The sequence below is a fragment of the Panthera pardus genome, unplaced genomic scaffold (genome assembly GCF_024362965.1).
Source record: "Panthera pardus isolate Hobbes unplaced genomic scaffold, ASM2436296v1 HiC_scaffold_16, whole genome shotgun sequence".
Taxonomy (NCBI): Eukaryota; Metazoa; Chordata; class Mammalia; order Carnivora; family Felidae; genus Panthera; species Panthera pardus.
Genome location: NW_026526721.1, coordinates 205522 through 224755, shown reverse-complemented (window position 1 = coordinate 224755; position 19234 = coordinate 205522). Strand labels below are relative to the sequence as shown.

General features: G+C 48.4%; 1 protein-coding gene across 9 annotated transcripts in view; it reads left to right on the top strand.

Moving 5' to 3' along the window:
• The window catches only part of DIP2A (disco interacting protein 2 homolog A), a 117693-nt gene that overhangs the window by 85792 nt on the left and 12667 nt on the right, over nucleotides 1-19234 (top strand). For all 9 annotated transcript variants that reach the window (XM_053902921.1, XM_053902920.1, XM_053902916.1 and 6 more), the window contains 7 exons: nucleotides 1605-1719; nucleotides 8756-8957; nucleotides 9856-9965; nucleotides 10049-10129; nucleotides 12431-12554; nucleotides 18218-18339; nucleotides 18470-18581. In XM_053902921.1, coding sequence (XP_053758896.1) covers nucleotides 1605-1719; nucleotides 8756-8957; nucleotides 9856-9965; nucleotides 10049-10129; nucleotides 12431-12554; nucleotides 18218-18339; nucleotides 18470-18581 — 866 coding nt within the window. The remainder of the gene's footprint in view (nucleotides 1-1604; nucleotides 1720-8755; nucleotides 8958-9855; nucleotides 9966-10048; nucleotides 10130-12430; nucleotides 12555-18217; nucleotides 18340-18469; nucleotides 18582-19234) is intronic.

Sequence of the window (19234 nt, the reverse complement as noted above, 5' to 3'; positions counted from 1 at the left end):
CCGTGAGATCGTGACCTGAGCTGAAGTCGGACGCTTAACCGACTGAGCCACCCAGGCGCCCCTTTTTTTTTTTTTTTTTAAATATTTTTTTTTTTTTTTAAAGATTCTCATTTCTGTTGAGCCAATAAATGGACCTCTGGCCTAGACCCAGGGCAGCTGGGGTGAGGAGAGGAAAACCCTGTCTGACTCTGTTCACTTCCTGAGCTCTTTGCCCTGGAGGAGCAGCCTGGTCTCCTAGTTGGCCCATTCAACTGACGGAGCTTTTTCAATTTTCTTCTCAAGGGGGGGCTCTTGTTACTCACACTAAGGTACCCCTGAGCCTGGCTAGACCCTGCCTTTGAATATCCCTTAAAGAAATCCTTAAGGAATTCTGCCAAATGGTGGGCACTGCTGGCCCTTCTCTTAGGTCAGGACTACAGGGGTGGGGGATGACCACCCTGGAGAAACTGGCAGGGCAAGCCTGTATGGGTGCCTAGAGCATGGGACGCCAGGACATCGTGACCTGCCCTCACAGCAAAAATGGGACACTGTTGGTGTGGGTATCCATAGGCATAAGGTCAGGGTGGCCCACACCTGTTTCTGGACTAGATTAGGGAGGCCACCGGAACCTGGTGGTACCTGGAGGCGAAGGCCAATCCTGAGAAAGCCATGCCATCTCAAGTGATTAATGGAGGTCTGGGTGATTGCATCTGCCATTGGACAGGGTACCTTCCTGTCCCCACCACCGTAACCACCTCAGAATGAGCCACAGCCGATAGAGTGTGCCCTATAGGAACAATGTCCCAAGAATGCTAGCACGTGAAAGGAGTTCTTTGTTCTTAAACACAAACATGATAAATGGAATAAACAGTAGGATAGATAACAGCTAGAGAAGGAAGTGATAAGTTGGAAAGTCAGATTAAGGAACTTCTCCGGAAGTAAGGAAAAAGAAAGTTGAAAAGAAAAATTAAGAGAGATGGAGTGAGAGAAGGGCTGGCGTCCAGAAAGCAGACCCCAGGGGAGGGGGCACATGCATGGAGGGAGGGCAGCGTCTGAGAAGCAGGCTTTTAAGTTATTATTTAACTTTAAAGATGTTTAAGTTATTAAAAGAAATTTTTAGAATTTATTTATTTATTTTGAGAGAGAGCAAGGGGGAGGGGCAGAAAGAGAGAATCCCAAGCAGGCTCCACGCTGTCAGTACAGAGCCCGATGCGGGGCTTGAACCCATTACCATGAGATCATGACCCCAGCTGAGACCAAGAGTTGGACACTTAACCGACTGAGCCACTCAGGCACCCCATAGAACTCATAATACTTGTGGACAAAGATTTCTGCACACGGAAATGTACCACATGTATTATAATTAAGGAAAATTGTCTTTTAAGATATGTGCCTGGTTGTTTTGCTTTCCCCCGAAGTCCTTTTTGTTTTAGTGAATTGGAACTTATTTCAGCCACACTGTAGGAGATTAGGGACTGGTTGCTCTTTAGATTCGCAGCAAGCGGCCGGTTGCTAGATTGGCTTGTGAACACTAGCACTCTCACATCGTCCAAGTGAGAGCGAGTGTCTGTGTCCTGCTCAGTGCCCTTTGCTGGGTGGTCATTTTTGTCCTCGTCTTCCCCCAGGATTGCCGTGTTCTCCGTGACGGTGCTGCACGATGACCGGATCGTGCTTGTGGCTGAGCAGCGGCCTGATGCCTCCGAGGAGGACAGCTTCCAGTGGATGAGTCGCGTGCTGCAGGTGGGCCCAGGCGGCTCGCTGCTTTTCTGGCCTGTTTTTCGGAGTGCGATGAGTCCAAGTGTACAGCTGTTCCCTTCGGCGCCCTGCCTGCCTGCCTGCCCTGGTCTCTACCTCAGTGTTTGGAGCACCTTTTGTAGCCGTGCTAAGCAGGCCGATGTGTGGTTGCCCCCCACCTGGTCACAGGGTTGACCCACTGAGAGTCGTGGCTTCCAGGACCCTCCACCCCGCACTGCCTGCATACAGTGGGCACTAAATAAACATGGGCTTTGTGAGGATGAGAGAACAGCATTTTGAAACCGTAATGCTATTCAAGGGTTAGTATGTCCCAAAACAGCAGTCCCATAAATCTGTCAGGATGATTTAAAGAGAGACTCTTACTTGGATTCACAGCAGGCCATCGCCCTGGGGGCTGGTGAGAAATGAGAGCTTGTGCTCGTCCACACCAGTGCTCTCCCCAACATTTTATGAAAATGCCAAACATACAGCGAAGTTGAAAGAATTGTACAGAAAATTCCTGATCTGCAGTCTTTAGGTTCTGCAGTGATTGACATGTTGTTACACTTGCTTGTCCCAGTCTGTCCCTCTGCCCACTCACTGGCACCATCTTTCCCTGCACGGCACTCATTTCTCACATACTGAACTGGGGTTCGACATATTCTCTTTGGGGGTGAGGGCGTAAAATTTACGTCCGGTAAAGCACACCAGCTTTAAAGGTACCATTCATTGAGAGGTTTTCAGTCGACTTGATTGGATGGAACTTACAGGTATAATGAGCCCATTTTTAAGTGGGCAGGTTGATGAGTTTTGGCAAAAGTATGCACCCAAGTAACACTACACGACGATATCTAAGATGCAGAGTATTTGCATCACTCCAGTGTCCCTCGCCCCCATGCTGCTGGCCGGCCCAGAGAACAGGCTTTGTGTCAGTACAGGGGAGCAGCATAGGACGTCTTCCTTCCTGTACAGACGTTCTGTGTTAGGGAATCACACAGTGTTTGCTCTTCTATCTGGCTTCTTTGCCTCAGCATGTTTTTGAGACTCCTTGTGTTGTGTGGATCAGTGGTTAATTCCTTTTGATTGCTGAGATGTGTTTCTTTGCTTACCTATTTCCGTCTTGATGTACGTTTGGGTTGCTAATTTTTTACTGTTAAGAATAAAAACTGCTATGGGTAACAGTGTACATGCTTAACCAACAGAGCCACCCAGGTGCCCCTATTATGGAATATTTTTAGTACAACAAACAAAAAGAAGAATGTAATAATCCCCATGTTCCTATCACTCTGTTCAACAGTTACCAATCCAGGCCCCACCAGGCCTCTTCCTCTTCTCCCTCAGGAGTGGGGTTTTTTTGTTGTTGTTCTTTTTTGTTATTGTTGTTTTTTAATGTTTATCCACTTTTGAAAGAGAGAGAGAGTGCGAGAGGAGGCGGGGCAGAGAAAGAGGGAGACACAGAATTCAAAGCAGGCTTCAGGTTCTGAGCTATCAGCACAGAGCCCAACGCAGGGCTCGAACTCACAAACTAGGAGACCATGACTTGAGCCGAAGTCAGACGTTTAACCAACTGAGCCACCCAGGCACCCCCAGGAGTGGTTTTTTTTTTCTATTATTTATTAAAAAAATTTTTTTTAAATATTTATTTATTTTTGAGAGAGAGGGAGACAGAGAATCTGAAGCAAGCTCCAGGTTCCAAGCTGTCAGCACAGAGCCCAACACAGGGCTTGAACTCACAAACCATGAGATCATGACCTGAGCTGAAGTCGGTTGCTTAACGGCCTGAGCCACCCAGGAGCCCCTCTCTTGGGAGTGTTTTGAAGCAAATGCCAGACATCACATTTTATCTGTAAAGATTTCATTATTTCTTGGGGCACCTGGGTGGCTCAGTCGGTTAAGCGGCCAACTTCGGCTCAGGTCATGATCTCCCGGTCCGTGAGTTTGAGCCCCGCGTCGGGCTCTGTGCTGACAGCTCAGAGCCTGGAGCCTGTTTCAGATTCTGTGTCTCCCTCTCTCTGACCCTCCCCCGTTCATGCTCTGTCTCTCTCTCTGTCTCAAAAATAAATAAATGTTTAAAAAAAATTAATAAAAAAAAAGATTTTGTTATTTCTTTAAACAAGAAATATCACTATCACATCTCTAAAAATTAATAATTGTATTTATTTGTTTATTTATGTTTGAGAGAGAAAGACAGCATGATCAGGGGAGAGGAAGAGAGAGAGGGAAACAGAATCTGAAGCAGGTTCCAGGCTCTGAGCTGTCAGCACAGAGCCCAGTGCGGGGCTTGAACTTATGGACTGTGAGATCATGACCTGAGCCCAAGTCAGATGCTTAACTGACTGAGCCACCCAGGTGCCATATCTTTTATTTATTTTTAAATTGAGATATAATTGACATAATATTAATTCCAGGTATACAACATAATATCATATTTATATATATTGTGATCACCACAGTAAGTCTAGTTGACATTTATCACCATACATAATTACAAACTTTTTTCTTGTGATGAGAACTTTTTTTAAATGATTTTTTCGGGGCGCCTGGGTGGCGCAGTCGGTTAAGCGTCCGACTTCAGCCAGGTCACGATCTCGCGGTCTGTGAGTTCGAGCCCCGCGTCAGGCTCTGGGCTGATGGCTCGGAGCCTGGAGCCTGTTTCCGATTCTGTGTCTCCCTCTCTCTCTGCCCCTCCCCCGTTCATGCTCTGTCTCTCTCTGTCCCAAAAATAAATAAAAAACGTTGAAAAAAAATTAAAAAAAAAAAAAATGATTTTTTCATTTCTGAGAGAGAGAGAGAGAGAGAGTCAGAGCATGAGAGGGGGAGGGGCAAAGAGCGAGGGAGACTGAATCTGAAGCAGGCTCCAGGCTCTGAGCTGTCAGCACAGAGCCCGATTTGGACCTGAGCCCAAGTCGGATGCTCAACTGACTGAGCCACCCAGGTGCCCCTCTTGTGATGAGAACTTTTAAGATCTGCTCTCTTAGCAGCTTTCAAATGTGCAATACCACGTCTTTAACTGTAGTCACTATGCTGTGCGTGACCTCCCCAGGACTTGTTCATTTTATAACTGGAAGTTTGTACCTTCTGACCTTTCACCCATTTCCTCCAGCCCCCACCCCAGCCCTGGCTACCACCAGTCAGTTCTCTGTATCTGTGAGCTCTAAGATTTCACATGTAAGTGAGGTCATGTGGTATTTGTCTTTCTCTGACTTAATTTGCTTAGTGTTATACCCTCGGGGTCCGTCCATGTTGTCACAAATGGCAAGATCTCCTTTTTTTGTGGCTGAGTAGTATTCCGGTGTGTGTGTGTGTGTGTGTGTGTGTACACGCACACACCACAGCTTCTTTATCCATTCATCAGTCCATGGACACTTGGGTTGCTCCCATATCTTAGCTTTTGTAAATTCTGCTGCAGTAAACATAGGAGTGCATTTATCTTTTTGAATTAGAGTTTTTGTTTTCTTTGGGTAAATACCCAGTAGTGCACTTGCTGGATCATATGCTAGATCTACTTTTAATTTTTTGACGAATTTCCATACTGTTTTCCATAGTGGCTGAACTAATTTACATTTCCACTGAACAGTGCATGAAGGTTCCCTTTTCTGCACATCCTCACCAACACTTGTTATTTCTTGTCTTTTTGATGGTAGCCATTCTAACAGGAATGAGGTGATATCTCATTTTTTTTAATCTGCATTTTCCTGATGACTAATGATGCTGAGCACCTTTTCATGTACCTGTTGAGCATATGTATGTCTTCTTTGGAAAAATGCCTATTTAGATCCTTTGCCAATTTTTTAACTGGATTGTTTGTTTGTGCTATTGAGTTGTAGGAATCTTTGATACATTTTGGAACTTAACCTCTTATCAGATATATGGTTTGCAAATATTTTCTCTGATTCAGTAGGTTGTCTTTTCACTCTGTTGATGGTTTCCTTCGCTGAGCAGAAGCTTTTTCCTTTGAAACAATCCCACTTACTTGTGTTGCTCTTGCTTCTGGCATCATATCCATAAAATCATCGCCAAGACTGATGTCAAGGAGCTCATCACCTGTGTTTTCTTCTCGGGGTTTCATGGTTTCAGGTCTTGCGTTCAACTCTTTAACCAGTTTTGATTTTATTTTTGTGGGTGGTGTGAGAAAAGGGTCCAGTTTCATTATTTCTCATGTGACTGCCCGGTTTCCCCAGAACCGTTTATTGAAGACCATCCCTTCCCCATTGTATATTTTTGCCTCCTGTGTCGTAAATTAATTGTGTATGCATGGGTTTATTTCTGGGTTCTCTATTCTAATTCCATCAATCTGTATGTCTTTTGTTTTTAAGTTTACTTATTTTGAGAGAGAGAGAGTGCACGTACACAGCAGGGGAGGGGCAGAGAGGAGGTAGAGAGGGTAGACAGAATCCCAAGTAGGCTCCACGCCATCAGTGCAGAGCTCAGTGCCAGGCTCAGACTCATGAACCATGAGATCACGACCTGAGCTAAATCAAGAGTCAGACACTTAAACGACTGAGCCACCCAGGTGCCCTGTATGTCTGTTTTGATGCTAGTTCCATACTATTTTGGCTACTGTAGCTTGGTAATATAGTTCAGAATCACAAAGGGTGATGTTTCCAGCTTTGTTCTTCCTCAGGATTGCTTTGGGTATTTGGGGTCTTTTTTGGTTCCATACAGATTTTAGGCTTTCTTCTAGTTCTGTGAAAAATGCTGTTGGAATCTTCATAGGGATTGCACTGAATCTGTGGATTGCTTTGGGTAAGAGTGGACATTTTAACGATACTGATTCCTCTGATCCATGAGCATGGAGTATCTGTCTATTTTTTATGTCTTCAGTTTCTTTAATCTATGTCAGTTTTTCAGTGTATAGGTTTTTCACCTCCTCATTTAAATTTATTCTTAGGTATTTTATTATTTTTGGTGCAATTGTAAATGGAATTGGTTTCTTAATTTCTCCTTCTGATAGTTCATTGGTGTATAGAGACACAACAGATGTTCCCTGCGACTTTACTGAATGTGTTTATCAGTTCTAATAGTTTTTGGTGGAGTCTTAAGGGTTTTCTATATATAAGACCATGCCGTCTGTAAATAGTTACAGTTTTACTATTTGGATGTCTTTTATTTCTTTTTCTTTCCTGATCGCTGTAGCTAAGACTTCCCATACATGTTGAATAGAAGTGGTGAGAGTGGGCATCCCTGTCTTGTTCCTGACCATAAAGGGAAACCTTCCAGCTTTTCCCCATTGAAATGAGGTTGGCTGTGGGCTTGTCAAATATGGCCTTTCTTAGGGAGGTACGTTCCCTCTATACCTGCTGTGTTTTATCATAACAGTAATCTCTTGTTGTCATTAAATATCTAGTCACGATTCAGACTTCCCTGATTATTTAATGTTTTAACTTGTTTGTTAGACTCAGGATCAAAATGAGGTGAAAAGTTATACTTGGTGGGGACAGGTCTTTAAGTCTTTTTTAATCTATGGATTCTTTCTCTATCATATTTTTCTTGTGATTAGTTTATGGACAAAACCAAGTTCTTTGTCCAGTATGTTTGTTTAGCCTGAATTCTGGCAATTGTCCCTCTGTGGTGTTATTTAATACAGTCATCTGTCCCCTGTAGTCCTGCACATTGTGGTTAGATCCAGAGGATTGATCAGACTCAGGTTCAGTTTTCTGGCAAAAATTCTTCATAGAAGGTGGCATGTGATGTTTAGCGCTCCTGTAGTCACTGATCTGCTAGGACTTCACAGTGGTGCTACTTTCTCATCATTACCCAAGCAGCCTTAGAAGTTTCTTCTTTGGAGAGTGCATGTCCTCCTCGGTCACCTGGGGGCCTGGTGGTGGGCTGTATAGGAAAACAAGATCAAGGAGTGATTTCAGAGTAGTGAGATGCTTTCTTAGAATCCTCTAAAAGTGACCACTGAGTTTTGTTTACCTTTCGTTAAGAACTAGTGGATTTAAACATACTGTATGCGTTTCAATCCATTATAGTTTTTTTTATTTTTCAGTGGCCAGTGGGAGCCCCTCAGGTTGGCTCTTGAATCCTTCTGACATTCCCCTGGGATTCTCTGAGGCCAGAGCAGAGACGAGGAAGCTCAGAGGCTGGGGGAAGGCAGTGTGTTTTGTGTCCTCGACGTGTCACGGTGGGGACTCTAGGGACCCTGCTACTTCCTAGGGCAAATGGAATTGGGTACCACCATCGGGGCACTTGACGTTGCTGCTCAGTCACTGTTTTTGGGCTTTTTTCAGTGGACAGAGTGGGAAATGATGCCTCCATCATGAATTCATGCTGCAAGTTCCAAGCCAGATTCCGTACCACAAGGTTTTTACATAAGCCATGGATCTCCTCTCTGCCACACTGAAAGACTGCAGACATCCACAGCTCCCAGCAGTCACTCACGTGCCTCAGGCCACACTATGCACTGCAGTCTCAAAATCCTAGTCTCCACACTACCTCTAAAACGTGAGATCTCCAAGAGCAGCTTACCATTTGCAATTCTTTTTGCCCACAGGACGTATCTCACAGGCCGGGGGGGGTACTAATCAAATTACCATGTTTAAATAAATACACTCTCTCTGTGGGCCTTTGCCACCAATCTGATTCCAGTGCGGCTAAGTTCATTTGTTTTATCTTACTTTCAGTCACTGGGGAATGCTTTTTAAAATTTCAAGGTTTTTGTAAGTAAAATATATACATGGCTCCGAAGTCAGATCTGAATGCCAGGGATATTCAGAGAAGTCTGCTTCTGCCCCCCCACAGCTTCTCTAACTTTCCTTTCTTTAACATAAGCAGTTCCATATTTATGTATATGTGTATGTATATGTGTGTTACACTGTAGGAAATGTACACACGTCTTTCCGTCTTTCCGTCTTTCCGTGTCTTCTCGTTGAACAGAATGTCTCAGAGGTCACTGCCTCTTTGACCTTTGGATTTGCATGTTCTCACCCATCTCACAAGCCTTCCGGCTTCTCGCCAGTGTTGAGTGGGTCAGCGTGTCAGTGTGTGTGCCAGGTCTCAAACACAGCGTCTCCTAACTCGTGTTACTATCGCCTTCCAGGCCATCGACAGCATCCACCAGGTGGGCGTGTACTGTCTGGCCCTGGTTCCTGCCAACACCTTGCCCAAGGCTCCCCTTGGAGGGATTCATATTTCTGAAACCAAGCAGCGGTTTCTGGAGGGGATGCTGCACCCGTGTAATGTACTAATGTGCCCTCACACCTGTGTCACCAACCTCCCCAAACCTCGCCAGAAACAACCAGGTTAGTTGTGCATGACAATACTTGTCTGATCAGTCTTAATGTTGGTGGCTGCCATACCTGTGGTTAAATGGTGCAGCCCTCTTGGGCCCTACGTCTCTGGGGCTGGGGTTAAGAGCCATAGTGAATGGCACATCAGGTCAGTCTCCACCTCCTGCCTCCCTGGACCCAAGGCACAGATGAGCAAACGTCATCACGTCACCTGTGTGGTGTGGTGGTTTTCACGTGTCTCTTGGAACCCGTCGGAGTGACTACATTCAGGCATGGCGTCTTAGGCTTGGAAGGTGAGGCTGTGACTCTTCCGGAGTAGAAATGACGCCCAAGAGCAGTCTTGGAGCTCAGGAATCTAAGGACCCTCTGCAGTGCTGGGGGGGCGGCCAGCTGTGCCAAGGCTGTGGGTGCCAGGGGACAGGTGCTGTGTCCCGTGGCTGGTGAGACCCAAATGGCCACTGTCTACTCCCTGATTTCACACATGTAAAAACTAATTTTAAAGCCTGCTTTGACTGTTATTTTTGTTCCATTGGTTATGTAAAGTTTTAGTAAATGCTAATAATAACTTTTATTGATTATTGAACCAATAAAATATCATTAAATAAATACACTTACTAAGAAAGATTTAATGTCCTGTTTTATATGTAAAATGCAGTAAAACAATGAAGTCTATTAAAATGTTCTGTTATGGCTGAGGTCAAATCTTCTACCCCCAGGTATATGCCGTTTGGTAAATTTCTCAGTCTGGTGTTGCTTGTATTTGAGAGATTCTCTTCATCACTTACCATAAGCCTTGTGGCTGGTTTCCTGAGCGTCTGTATCTTAGTGAAGAGTGAAATGTACAGTCACATGGCAGTTCTGTACCCAGAGCCATGCCTTCTCATTCAGGGTCTCCGCCCCTGTTTCCTAGAGGTTGGACCAGCCTCCATGATCGTGGGGAACCTGGTTGCTGGGAAGAGAATCGCCCAGGCCTCAGGGAGGGAGCTGGCTCACCTGGAGGACAGTGACCAGGCGAGAAAGGTAACAGCAAGTGGCCAGTGCCTGGGAAAGCGAGGCAGGCGCCTCCCCGGCAAGGCCGTGGACTGATGGGCCTCTCTACACAGTTCCTGTTCCTGCCGGATGTGCTGCAGTGGCGGGCGCACACCACCCCCGACCACCCGCTGTTCCTGCTGCTCAATGCCAAGGTAGGCCACCTGTGCCCATCCCTCCCCAGCTCCCGGTGCTCTGTCCCCAGAGTCCCTGCCCGGAGAACAGGGTGTTGTTGCCAGGCCATCCTCTCTGCCTACCGCGTTCTTTGTGGAGCACTCAGCTGTCACATAATTCACGCAGTAACGTTTCCGTCCATCTTATATTTAACAGGAAAATTCTCATTAGCTCCTTTCCCAATTAAGAACAGTATGCTTATAAAAAAAACAAACAGTATGCTTGTAAATGAGTTAAAAGGAAATGTTTATTTTGTAAAAATTAGGAATTTAGACTTTTGTTTATAGATTTGACATGGCAAATGCTGCTTACTGCCCTGATCCTGGTATAGATTCAGAAATTCACTGTCAGGATTTTGGGCACCTTTTGATGTGATTACACTGTACCTGGAGTTCTTAGGATAGAAAGGAGGGGCTGTAACTCTCACATCCAATGGGTGGGCCAGTAGGCAAAATAGAGAAACATGACAAGTTAAATAACGGTAAAAATCCTGTCTCAGATGCATCACACAAGACGTAAGAACAACATGTGCACTTTGACATAGTAAAGGGAAGGTCACTGTGCTCTTAGAAAAATGCTGGTCCAGCTTTTGTTTCTGCTTGTTGCTGCCCACTGTCCCTTCATTCAAAACATATTTATTGATGCCTGCCGAGTTATCGTGTTAAGAGGTGTTAAGTGTTAAGTGTTAGTGTTAAGTGTTAAGTGAAAGTGTTAAGAGGAAAAGGGCACCTGCTCTCGGGACGCTTGAAGTGAGTCTTCCCTGCTGGAAAACCGGTCCGTAAGAAAGACTTTATATTCCTCGTCCTGTGTAACTGCGGATCTAGAAGAGTGTTAACATTTATTTTGTGACTGATTGAATTCTAAAGCATGGAGACAGCCAATAATTAACAGTTATTGGCGGGGGCCGGGCCCAGACATGAGGTGGCAGCTCAGAGGAGGAGGAGAGACGTGCCCTCACGCGGTGTGTGGTCTGAGCACCTGAGCGCAGGGGGTGCTTCTCAAGGGAGGAGGGCCCCAGGGTGGGGGCCCCACAGAGGAGCTTGCCAGGCATCTGTGTGGAGGGGTTGGCCATCTTTAAAGCCAAGGGAGAGCTCAGGAGGAGCCAGCAGAAGACTAGCCCTGGCCTTCTCCAAATCCATTCTAGACTTTTCTCAAGGTCACTAGTAAAACTGCATTTCTTTTGGTTTGTCAGCCTTCTTCGGGTTTGAATTGTCCTTAGGTCCCTGAGGACGTGCTGGCTTTTGACCCAGCAGCAGGCCTGTGGCTGTACAGGTGGTCGTCCAAGGGGACTGGCGGGCTCTGGACATCTGGGCTCCCAGTATCTGCCTGGCGCTGACATCCTGCACCTTGGCTGGGATGGGAGAAACAAGCCTAGCTCCCCTTCGGGAAGCCTCAAGGGCCTGCGTGCCTGGCTCCGCATACACGCACACTGGCCTGTGCAGTGGAAGCACCAGTCGAGGAGAAGCGAGGGGTTCCCACTCCCAGGGGCCAGTCTGTTCTGGGGCATTATGTTTAGACCAAGCTGCCCTGTTACTTTTCTTAAGAAGGACTACACAAGCTGTGAGGCCGGCCCGACTCTGGTCGGCCGAGCGAAGGAAACATTTGCTGGGAGCTGGTCTGCAGCCCAGCTGTCCTCAGCAGAGATGTGAAGTGAACGAGGAGCCCATGCGGCCGGGGCAGCTGTGCATCCGGCCAGGCACCCACCGCGGCGCAGGCCCGCTGACCTGGGGGACGGGAGCTTTGACATGCACAACCGTGCAGCTTATGGATGTCTGTTCATTTAATGTGATTACTGTGTGCATATGTATCCAGGGTGATGTTTGTTTCTGGGCAGGGAGAGGATGAATTGAGGGTGGTATGCAGAGTGGTGATGGCTTATTTTAAAAAAGAGAAATTTAAACAATGAGGCAGAATATCATTAGGCATTGAGAACTTAGACATTTATGGCTTTATCTTTATAATGTTGTTATATTTAAGATATTTTATCAAAAAAGCCAAAAGAGTTTTCTTTAATGGCCGTGTCTCTGTCCTGGACAAGAAGCGGCCCCCACTGCTCCAGGCTCTCCTGAGATGTTCGTGGCCCGTCCCTTCACTGATGGCCAAAGAGCCACCTTTGGCAGTTCTGCAGGAACTCCACAGATGACGGGGAGAGACAATGGATGTGTCTGTAGGACCGGCAGTGGTCCCGGCCCCTAACCACAGGGTTCTGGGGACAGGGTGTGTGCAGTGTGAGCACACGCCCTGCCCCACCAGCTCCGCTCAGCCAGGGACTGCGTTCCTAGGGCACCGTCACCAGCACTGCAACCTGTGTCCAGCTGCACAAAAGGGCTGAAAGGGTTGCCGCCGCCCTGATGGAGAAGGCACGACTGAGCGTCGGGGACCATGTGGCTTTAGTCTACCCCCCAGGTAAGCACACCCTGAATGCCCTGTGCACACGCCACCTCCCTCGGCTCTGCGTTCCCTGGGACACTTTGTTATTATGGAGCAGACACCCTCATAACCTCCAGCAGGTTGGCCAGGTGCCCGGTCCCTAGCGTTCCCTGTCCTGAGCACGACCTCCTCCACTCTCCCGGGAGCAGCCTGTGCCCCTGACCTCTGCAGTCACCGCTTCCGGCTCCCTAGGGTGTGAGCACACAGACGAGAGCACCCTACATGTCAGCTTGGTCTCCCAGTTTCCTTTGATAAAGTCTCTTTTAATCCACAGGCTCTCCATTTCCCTCTCTTTACAATTTATCTACCGAAGACCTGGTCTGACCCTACCTACAGAGGCCCCACGGCCCAGATGCTACAGAGCAGCGTGTTCTTGGCCCCGTGTTTCCTGCAGGCTGGCAGCTAGATCCCAGCCCTGGGTCAGACTCTGGTCCAGTGTCTCTGCCAAGACCAAGTGCTCCTGCATGATCTCACCAGAAGCCCATGCTGGCTTGTGTCTCTGCTGGTGGCATTAGCAGCCACTGACTGATGCTTCGGTGTTTAACATTCATTAATCCTTTAGGGGTCACAAAACAGTGATACTCTAATTCTTTCATTTCTTTTCCATTTATTGGCCATAGAACTAATACACAGAAACCTCCCCCTTCATCTGGTATTTGGCTACCCCGTGGTAGAATTCATATGTGTTGGTTCTTTATGAAATGAATTTTGTTTCCTGTCACACTCCAAAGGTGACCCAGCAATGAATTTAAAAATATATACATATCAATATGAACGCACAGACTTAAACTTATTTGTTGGGTTTTATCCTTTGTAGTTACTTTCCTTATCAAGTTCAGGTTCTGCCATGTTTGGCCAATAGGAGCCTGTTCTGGCTGGCTTAGCACTTGGCCACTAGTCCCTTACTGCTTCCTCAGCTTTATTGTGACAAGGTGCTCCAAGTCCCCCTAGTGCCCATCCTACCCCAGACCTAAGATCAGCCATTTCTCCACGGAGCCCCCCGTCCCCCCCCCCCCCCCAGTTCCCAGAACAAAATCTGGGCATGAGGGACACTGGTTTCTCCTGGATTGGCTGCTGTTTGTTGGCTCTTTCAGTGAGCAGAACTGGGAGTTATAAATAAATGTATCTTTTTTTATTAAAAAAAAATTTTTTTTATGTTTATTATTTTTGAGAGAGAGAGAGAGAGAGCAAGCAGGGAAGGGGCAGAGAGAGAGGGAGACACAGAATCGGAAGCAGGCTCTGTTATGCCCAGAATTCGTGATCCCCAAAGACCACTAGGGAGCCGAGTCTGATGTAAAAGCAAAAGAGCCTTTATTGGAGCTAGCTCGAGCTCAATCCCCTACCTGCACCGACGCAGCGGTGAGATACCGGAGAGAGAGCGAGTTTCAAAAGGACAAAGGTTTTATTGGGGCCTAGGGGCAGTTGGTGAGGTAATGGCTGTGGCCTCAGCCGATTGGCTGGGGAAGGGTCCGAGTCCTGTTAGGCAGGTGAGCGGGAGGTTACTCAAGGGGAGGAGGCGTGGTCAAGGTGAAGGACACAGAACAAGATGGAGTTGGCCGGCGTAGGCCCGCCCTTTCAGCTCCAGGTTCTGAGCTGTCAGCACAGAGCACAGGGCTCGAACTCAACAGACCGCGAGATCATGACCTGAGCTGTAGTTTGCCACCCTACCGACTGAGCCACCCAAGCGCCCCTAAATAAGTGTATCTTTAGAGAGGCACTGCCTTCTGAGTTCATAGTGTTACATCCCATTCAAATCCAGGATCTATGATCCAGGATCATAGGACTTTACCAAACCTCACCTGCCGTGTATCTCCTTTTTTCCATACCAAGACTCCTGCTTCTTCAGAACAGGGAGATGATAGAGTTCAGATATCCCATAATTACTAAGCTGTGTAGCCCTGCATCACATGCAGTGCTCCCAGAATAACTGTACAAATACTGTAACCATCAAAATGAATTCTGAAAACAGTTGACAAGGTTTGCACCTGCTTTTCTGCCTTCCCCTGCCCCTTGTTGCTGCTTTGTGTCCGTGCTGTCAGGAGTGGCCGTTACAAATGCAGCCTCTCTTTTCTTACCCTCATTTTGATGAGGTTTTGGAGTGATGGTGAGGGGTGGGATCTGGAGCCAAAGGCCAAGAAAAAATTCTTGAGAAGTCTTTGGTGCAAAAAGGTGATTTTATTAAAGCACGTGGACAGGACCCGGGGGCAGGAAGAGCGCACCGGGCTTGTGAGGAGTGACTGATTACATACTGTGGAGTTGGTCAAGTCGAAAGGGAGCCCTCCAGAGGGACTTTGATGTGCTAATGAGGACTCCTAAGATACCTGAGGCCTCCCTGTTGTCAAGCTAAGGAGGTTTTCCTCTAGTAAGACATTAACATTAGGACAGCAAGGGGTTCCTGGAGAAACTATACTCTGTATTTGCCACAAGTGTTTGTCAATGGGCTGCAGGTTATGTGGAAATTTAATGTTACCTGCCATTTCCTTCTTGCCTTTGTTCCCCACATCACTGTGGAGGGGTGATGCTGGGGCTCCAGGAAACTGAGTCTACAGGTTTCTGGAGATTAGGCTGTTGATAAGATTGCCTTTTTCTTGTAATTTACAAAGATATTTGTAAACTGTTGGAGACTCCTGTCCTGCATGACTGTGATCTCTATCAGCTAACCATTGTTTTTCCCCCTTTCCTTTGCCCTTGGGCGGCCAGGAGAGCTGAGGAATGTCGTACCTATCTTAGCTGGGGGTGGTCTGGGGGGTCCGCCTGCCTTATGCTCCCTCATCCCTGGAATGGGGTTGGGTGGCAGCCTGGTCTCTCCTGGCACAGGGATGTGCTAACTTGAATGCTTCTAAACCCACGGGCCTCAAAGTCTGTCTCTGCTTTTCATTCTCTGAAGTGCAGGGTGCTTTTCCCCAGGGCGACTGCAGTCCCCACTCTTGAACTACCCCGGCTTCCAGGTCAATGCCAGACATCGTACAGCATGTCAGTGTAAGGCAAGCTGGTGCTCTCCCCTGCCCGAGCTGTCTACACCACACCCTCTACTGTGGTACGGCCACGCCCCCGGGGTCAGGTGGGAGCTGCAAAGCTTGAGGAGTGCTCACACAGGAAAGTCTGGGGCTAAAGTAACTGCAGAACACCTTAAAACTTTCTTTTTTTTTTTTTTTCTTTAGTTTATTTATTTTACAGAGGGAGAGAGAATCCCGAGCAGGCTCTGCTGTATCAGCACAGCTTGAACTCACAAACTGTGAGATCATGACCTGAGCCTAAATCAAGAGTCAGTCATTTAACCAACCGAGCCACCCAGGCTTCCCCATAAGCTGTTTTTAACAACAAAAAAGAAAATGCATGCTGAAGGTCTAAATTTACATTTTATTTTTTTGATTAAAAAAAATTTTTTTAATGTTTATTTATCTTTGAGAGACAGAGCGAGAGAGACAGATCACAAGTGGGGGAGCAGGGGCAGGGGTGGAGGCAGAGAGAGGGAGACACAGAATCCAAAGCAGGCTCCCCAGCTCTGAGCTGTCAACACAGAGCCCTATGCAGGGCTCGAACCCATGAGCTGTGAGATCCATGACCTGAGCTGATGGTTAAGACTGAGGCACCCAGGCACCCCTAAATTTACATTTTATGAATTTAACCGGGCAGGTGGAGAGTTTAATAGCTGGAGGGCTAAGCTGTGGTCCCTGCTGGAAGGCCCAGAACCTCCCTTGGGCACAGATATCTTGCAAATGCCACAAGCGCGTGTGTTGCGTATTTCTTGGGAATGAAGGGGGAGTCCAAGACTTTCTTCGAATTTTCAAAGGGATGTGAGAGCCAAGGGATTAAGAACCCATGCTCTCTGGACACTGCAGAAGAGTGGGGTGCTGCTGGGACTGGATTCTCCCCACCCTGTTCACCTGGTGATTCCAGGGATGGGAGGAAATATGAGCATAATGGGAACAGCATGAATTTTGTGAGCTCAAGGAAATGAGCTCCTGGTGATGTCTCTCTTGCGTGCTGGGTTTGAGGCTATGCTTGTTCCGTGTGGGGCAGGGACCGTGCATGCAGGTGCCCTGGCCTGCTGTGTGCCAGCACCTGCTCTCCCTTCACTCAGTCCTCCTGGCTGCCCCACAGGCACAGAGCAGATGCATGGTCCTGTGGCAGCGGTACTGGGGGGCCAGCTGGACCTGGCTGGTGTGCTGAGCTGCCCTGGCCGCAGTGTCACGTTATTGGTACTGACGGAGCACTGGGGACTTGTAATCCAGTGAAACCCACCAGCTGGGTGAAAGGTGGCATATTTATTTTGACTCTGGAATTGAAATAGCCTGAGGCTGACCAGTGGGGTCTGGTGTGCTCTGAGGGGTAGCATCTAGAGGGGCCTCCACGGTGGGGGGCGCAGGAAACGCATCTCAAGTTGGGCTGAGTTCAGGACGGAAATACAGGTTTTAAGCATGGTATAATTCCCCCTAAATTTTAAATATGAGGAATTTTAAACATTTAGAAATTTGAAGGAACATTTTGGTGGTCGCATGTTGTGATGTACAGTTGAGAGCAGGATGGGGTGCCCTGGCCCGGGACACATGTACAGTGAGGAGGTGCAGCGTTGGTGTCCCCAGTTCTCCAGAGACCCCTGCCTGCATTCCCCACCTTCTCCTCCTGGAGGGGGTGGACCCCCTGCCTCATCCTCCTCATCACCTTCTGCTGGCAGAGGTGGACCCCTCCCCCTCCCATGCCCCCTCCTTTTCCAAGCTAGGCAGCCCCTCAGAAAGGTTCCTTACTGCTCTTGCACACCTCCCTTGTGCTTGGCCCCTGCACACAGGAATGGCAGGCATGGTGCTGCTCTCCGGGCCTAGGCCTCCTGCCCTCAGTGACCTTCTCTGTGCCATGCACACCCCCATCTGCTCCCCAGCCTTTCAGGATAGTTCTCTGTACATCCCTAACAGCACTGAGTTCAAGAAATACTGATAGCTGGCAGGCTGGGTCTGGGGACCCCAGGGGGTCATGCAGGACCAGCCAAGAGGTTCCCTGGCTGTGCACAGGATAGAAATCAAATGCAGAAAGGCAGGAGGTGAAAGGAGAATTTATTGAGGATGTAGAGAGAATGCAGGTACATACAGTGTCTGGGAAACTCAGAAAGGAAAGGAGAGTCCCATCTTTTTCGAGATCTGGGGATCTTACTGAGGATGGTGGTCCAGTGCATGAGTCCTCTCAGGCACCCAGGAGCTGATTAGAACAAAGACGAGAGCCCGGGTGTTACCCCTTGGAGCCAGGGGGCCTAGGTGTCCACTTGTCTTGTGCCCTGGTCTGGAATATGCATATGATGGCTTCCTCTGGGCATCCTCACCTGGTCCTTCCTTGGGTGTGATCTGTTCTGGAGAAATACGCCAACTCCTTGTCCGCACAAGGAAGACACACACTGTTTGCATTCTGAGGCATGTGTAAAGGGATGCAGATCCTAGCAAGAATAGAATCAGGAAAAGGAGCAAAAAGATTTTTATGGAGTCCTTTATTGAGACAGTTTCCCTGTCTCAATATCGTATTAGTTTGGAGAAGTTGTGTTTGATCCACGTAGCACGTGACAGGAACCCTGCTTTATCATTCCGTGGTACTAGGCGCTGTGAGCCACACTCCACCCTGCACTGACCCCCTCTCACCATGTGTCTTCCCAGGGGTGGACCTCATTGCCGCCTTCTATGGCTGCCTGTACTGCGGCTGTGTGCCTGTCACCGTGCGGCCTCCGCACCCCCAGAACCTGGCCACCACGCTTCCCACCGTCAAGATGATCGTAGAGGTACCTGTGCGCTGTGGACGGCCAGGCAGGCCCGATGGGAGGGCCCTTGTTCCGGTAGACCAGAGGTCTCATGTGTCATCTCTCCCAGGCCCTGCGTCTCACTCACGCCTTCAACCCCTGTGCCCTGCAGGTCAGCAAGTCTGCTTGCGTCCTCACTACACAGGCCATCATGCGGCTGCTCAAGTCCAAAGACGCAGCGGCTGCCGTGGACGTCAGGACCTGGCCGACCATTCTAGATACAGGTACCTGTCCTCAGCACCGTTGGTTGTGTGCTGGCCCTGCCAGGACACACCACCTTTCCTTTCTTTGTTGTAGGAGTTGCATCATTGCCACCAAAAAGTAAGAGTTAGGTAAGGGCAGCTGAAGTCGGTGGTGAGGAGGCTGCTAAAAGGGCCCTTGCCACTGGGTTGCTGGCAGCCTGCATCCTGGTTTCACTCATGGTGGGGCCTCTGAACCAGAGCAGAGATCCTTGCATGAAGCCTGTGTGCCTGTGGACCGCCCCTCCTCTCACTGCCTCTCATGCCTGTACAGCAGTCGGTGGTTGTGGGGACACATGTCCCATAGCACACATACATCTATCCTTTGTCCCCATCATTGGGGAGTGCTGCTGTGCCCCATGAATTGCTTGTGGGCTGACCAGGAAGGCTGTAAACCCCTGGACCACTGTGCCTTGGACCCTGAGGTCACCCTCCCCATGGAGACACCCCAAGCTAGTAGCACCCACAAGCTTTGTTAGTGACTTGAGGTGCTGGCCGTGGAGTACGCGGGAGTCCCTCCTTCTCCATCGCACCTGGCAGGCATCTGTCTGTCTGTGCTCTCCAGGCGAAGAGGTCAGGGACCATGTTGTCTGTGGCAACCTGCCCAGTACCTGTCTATAGGCACAGGGAGCTGGCTG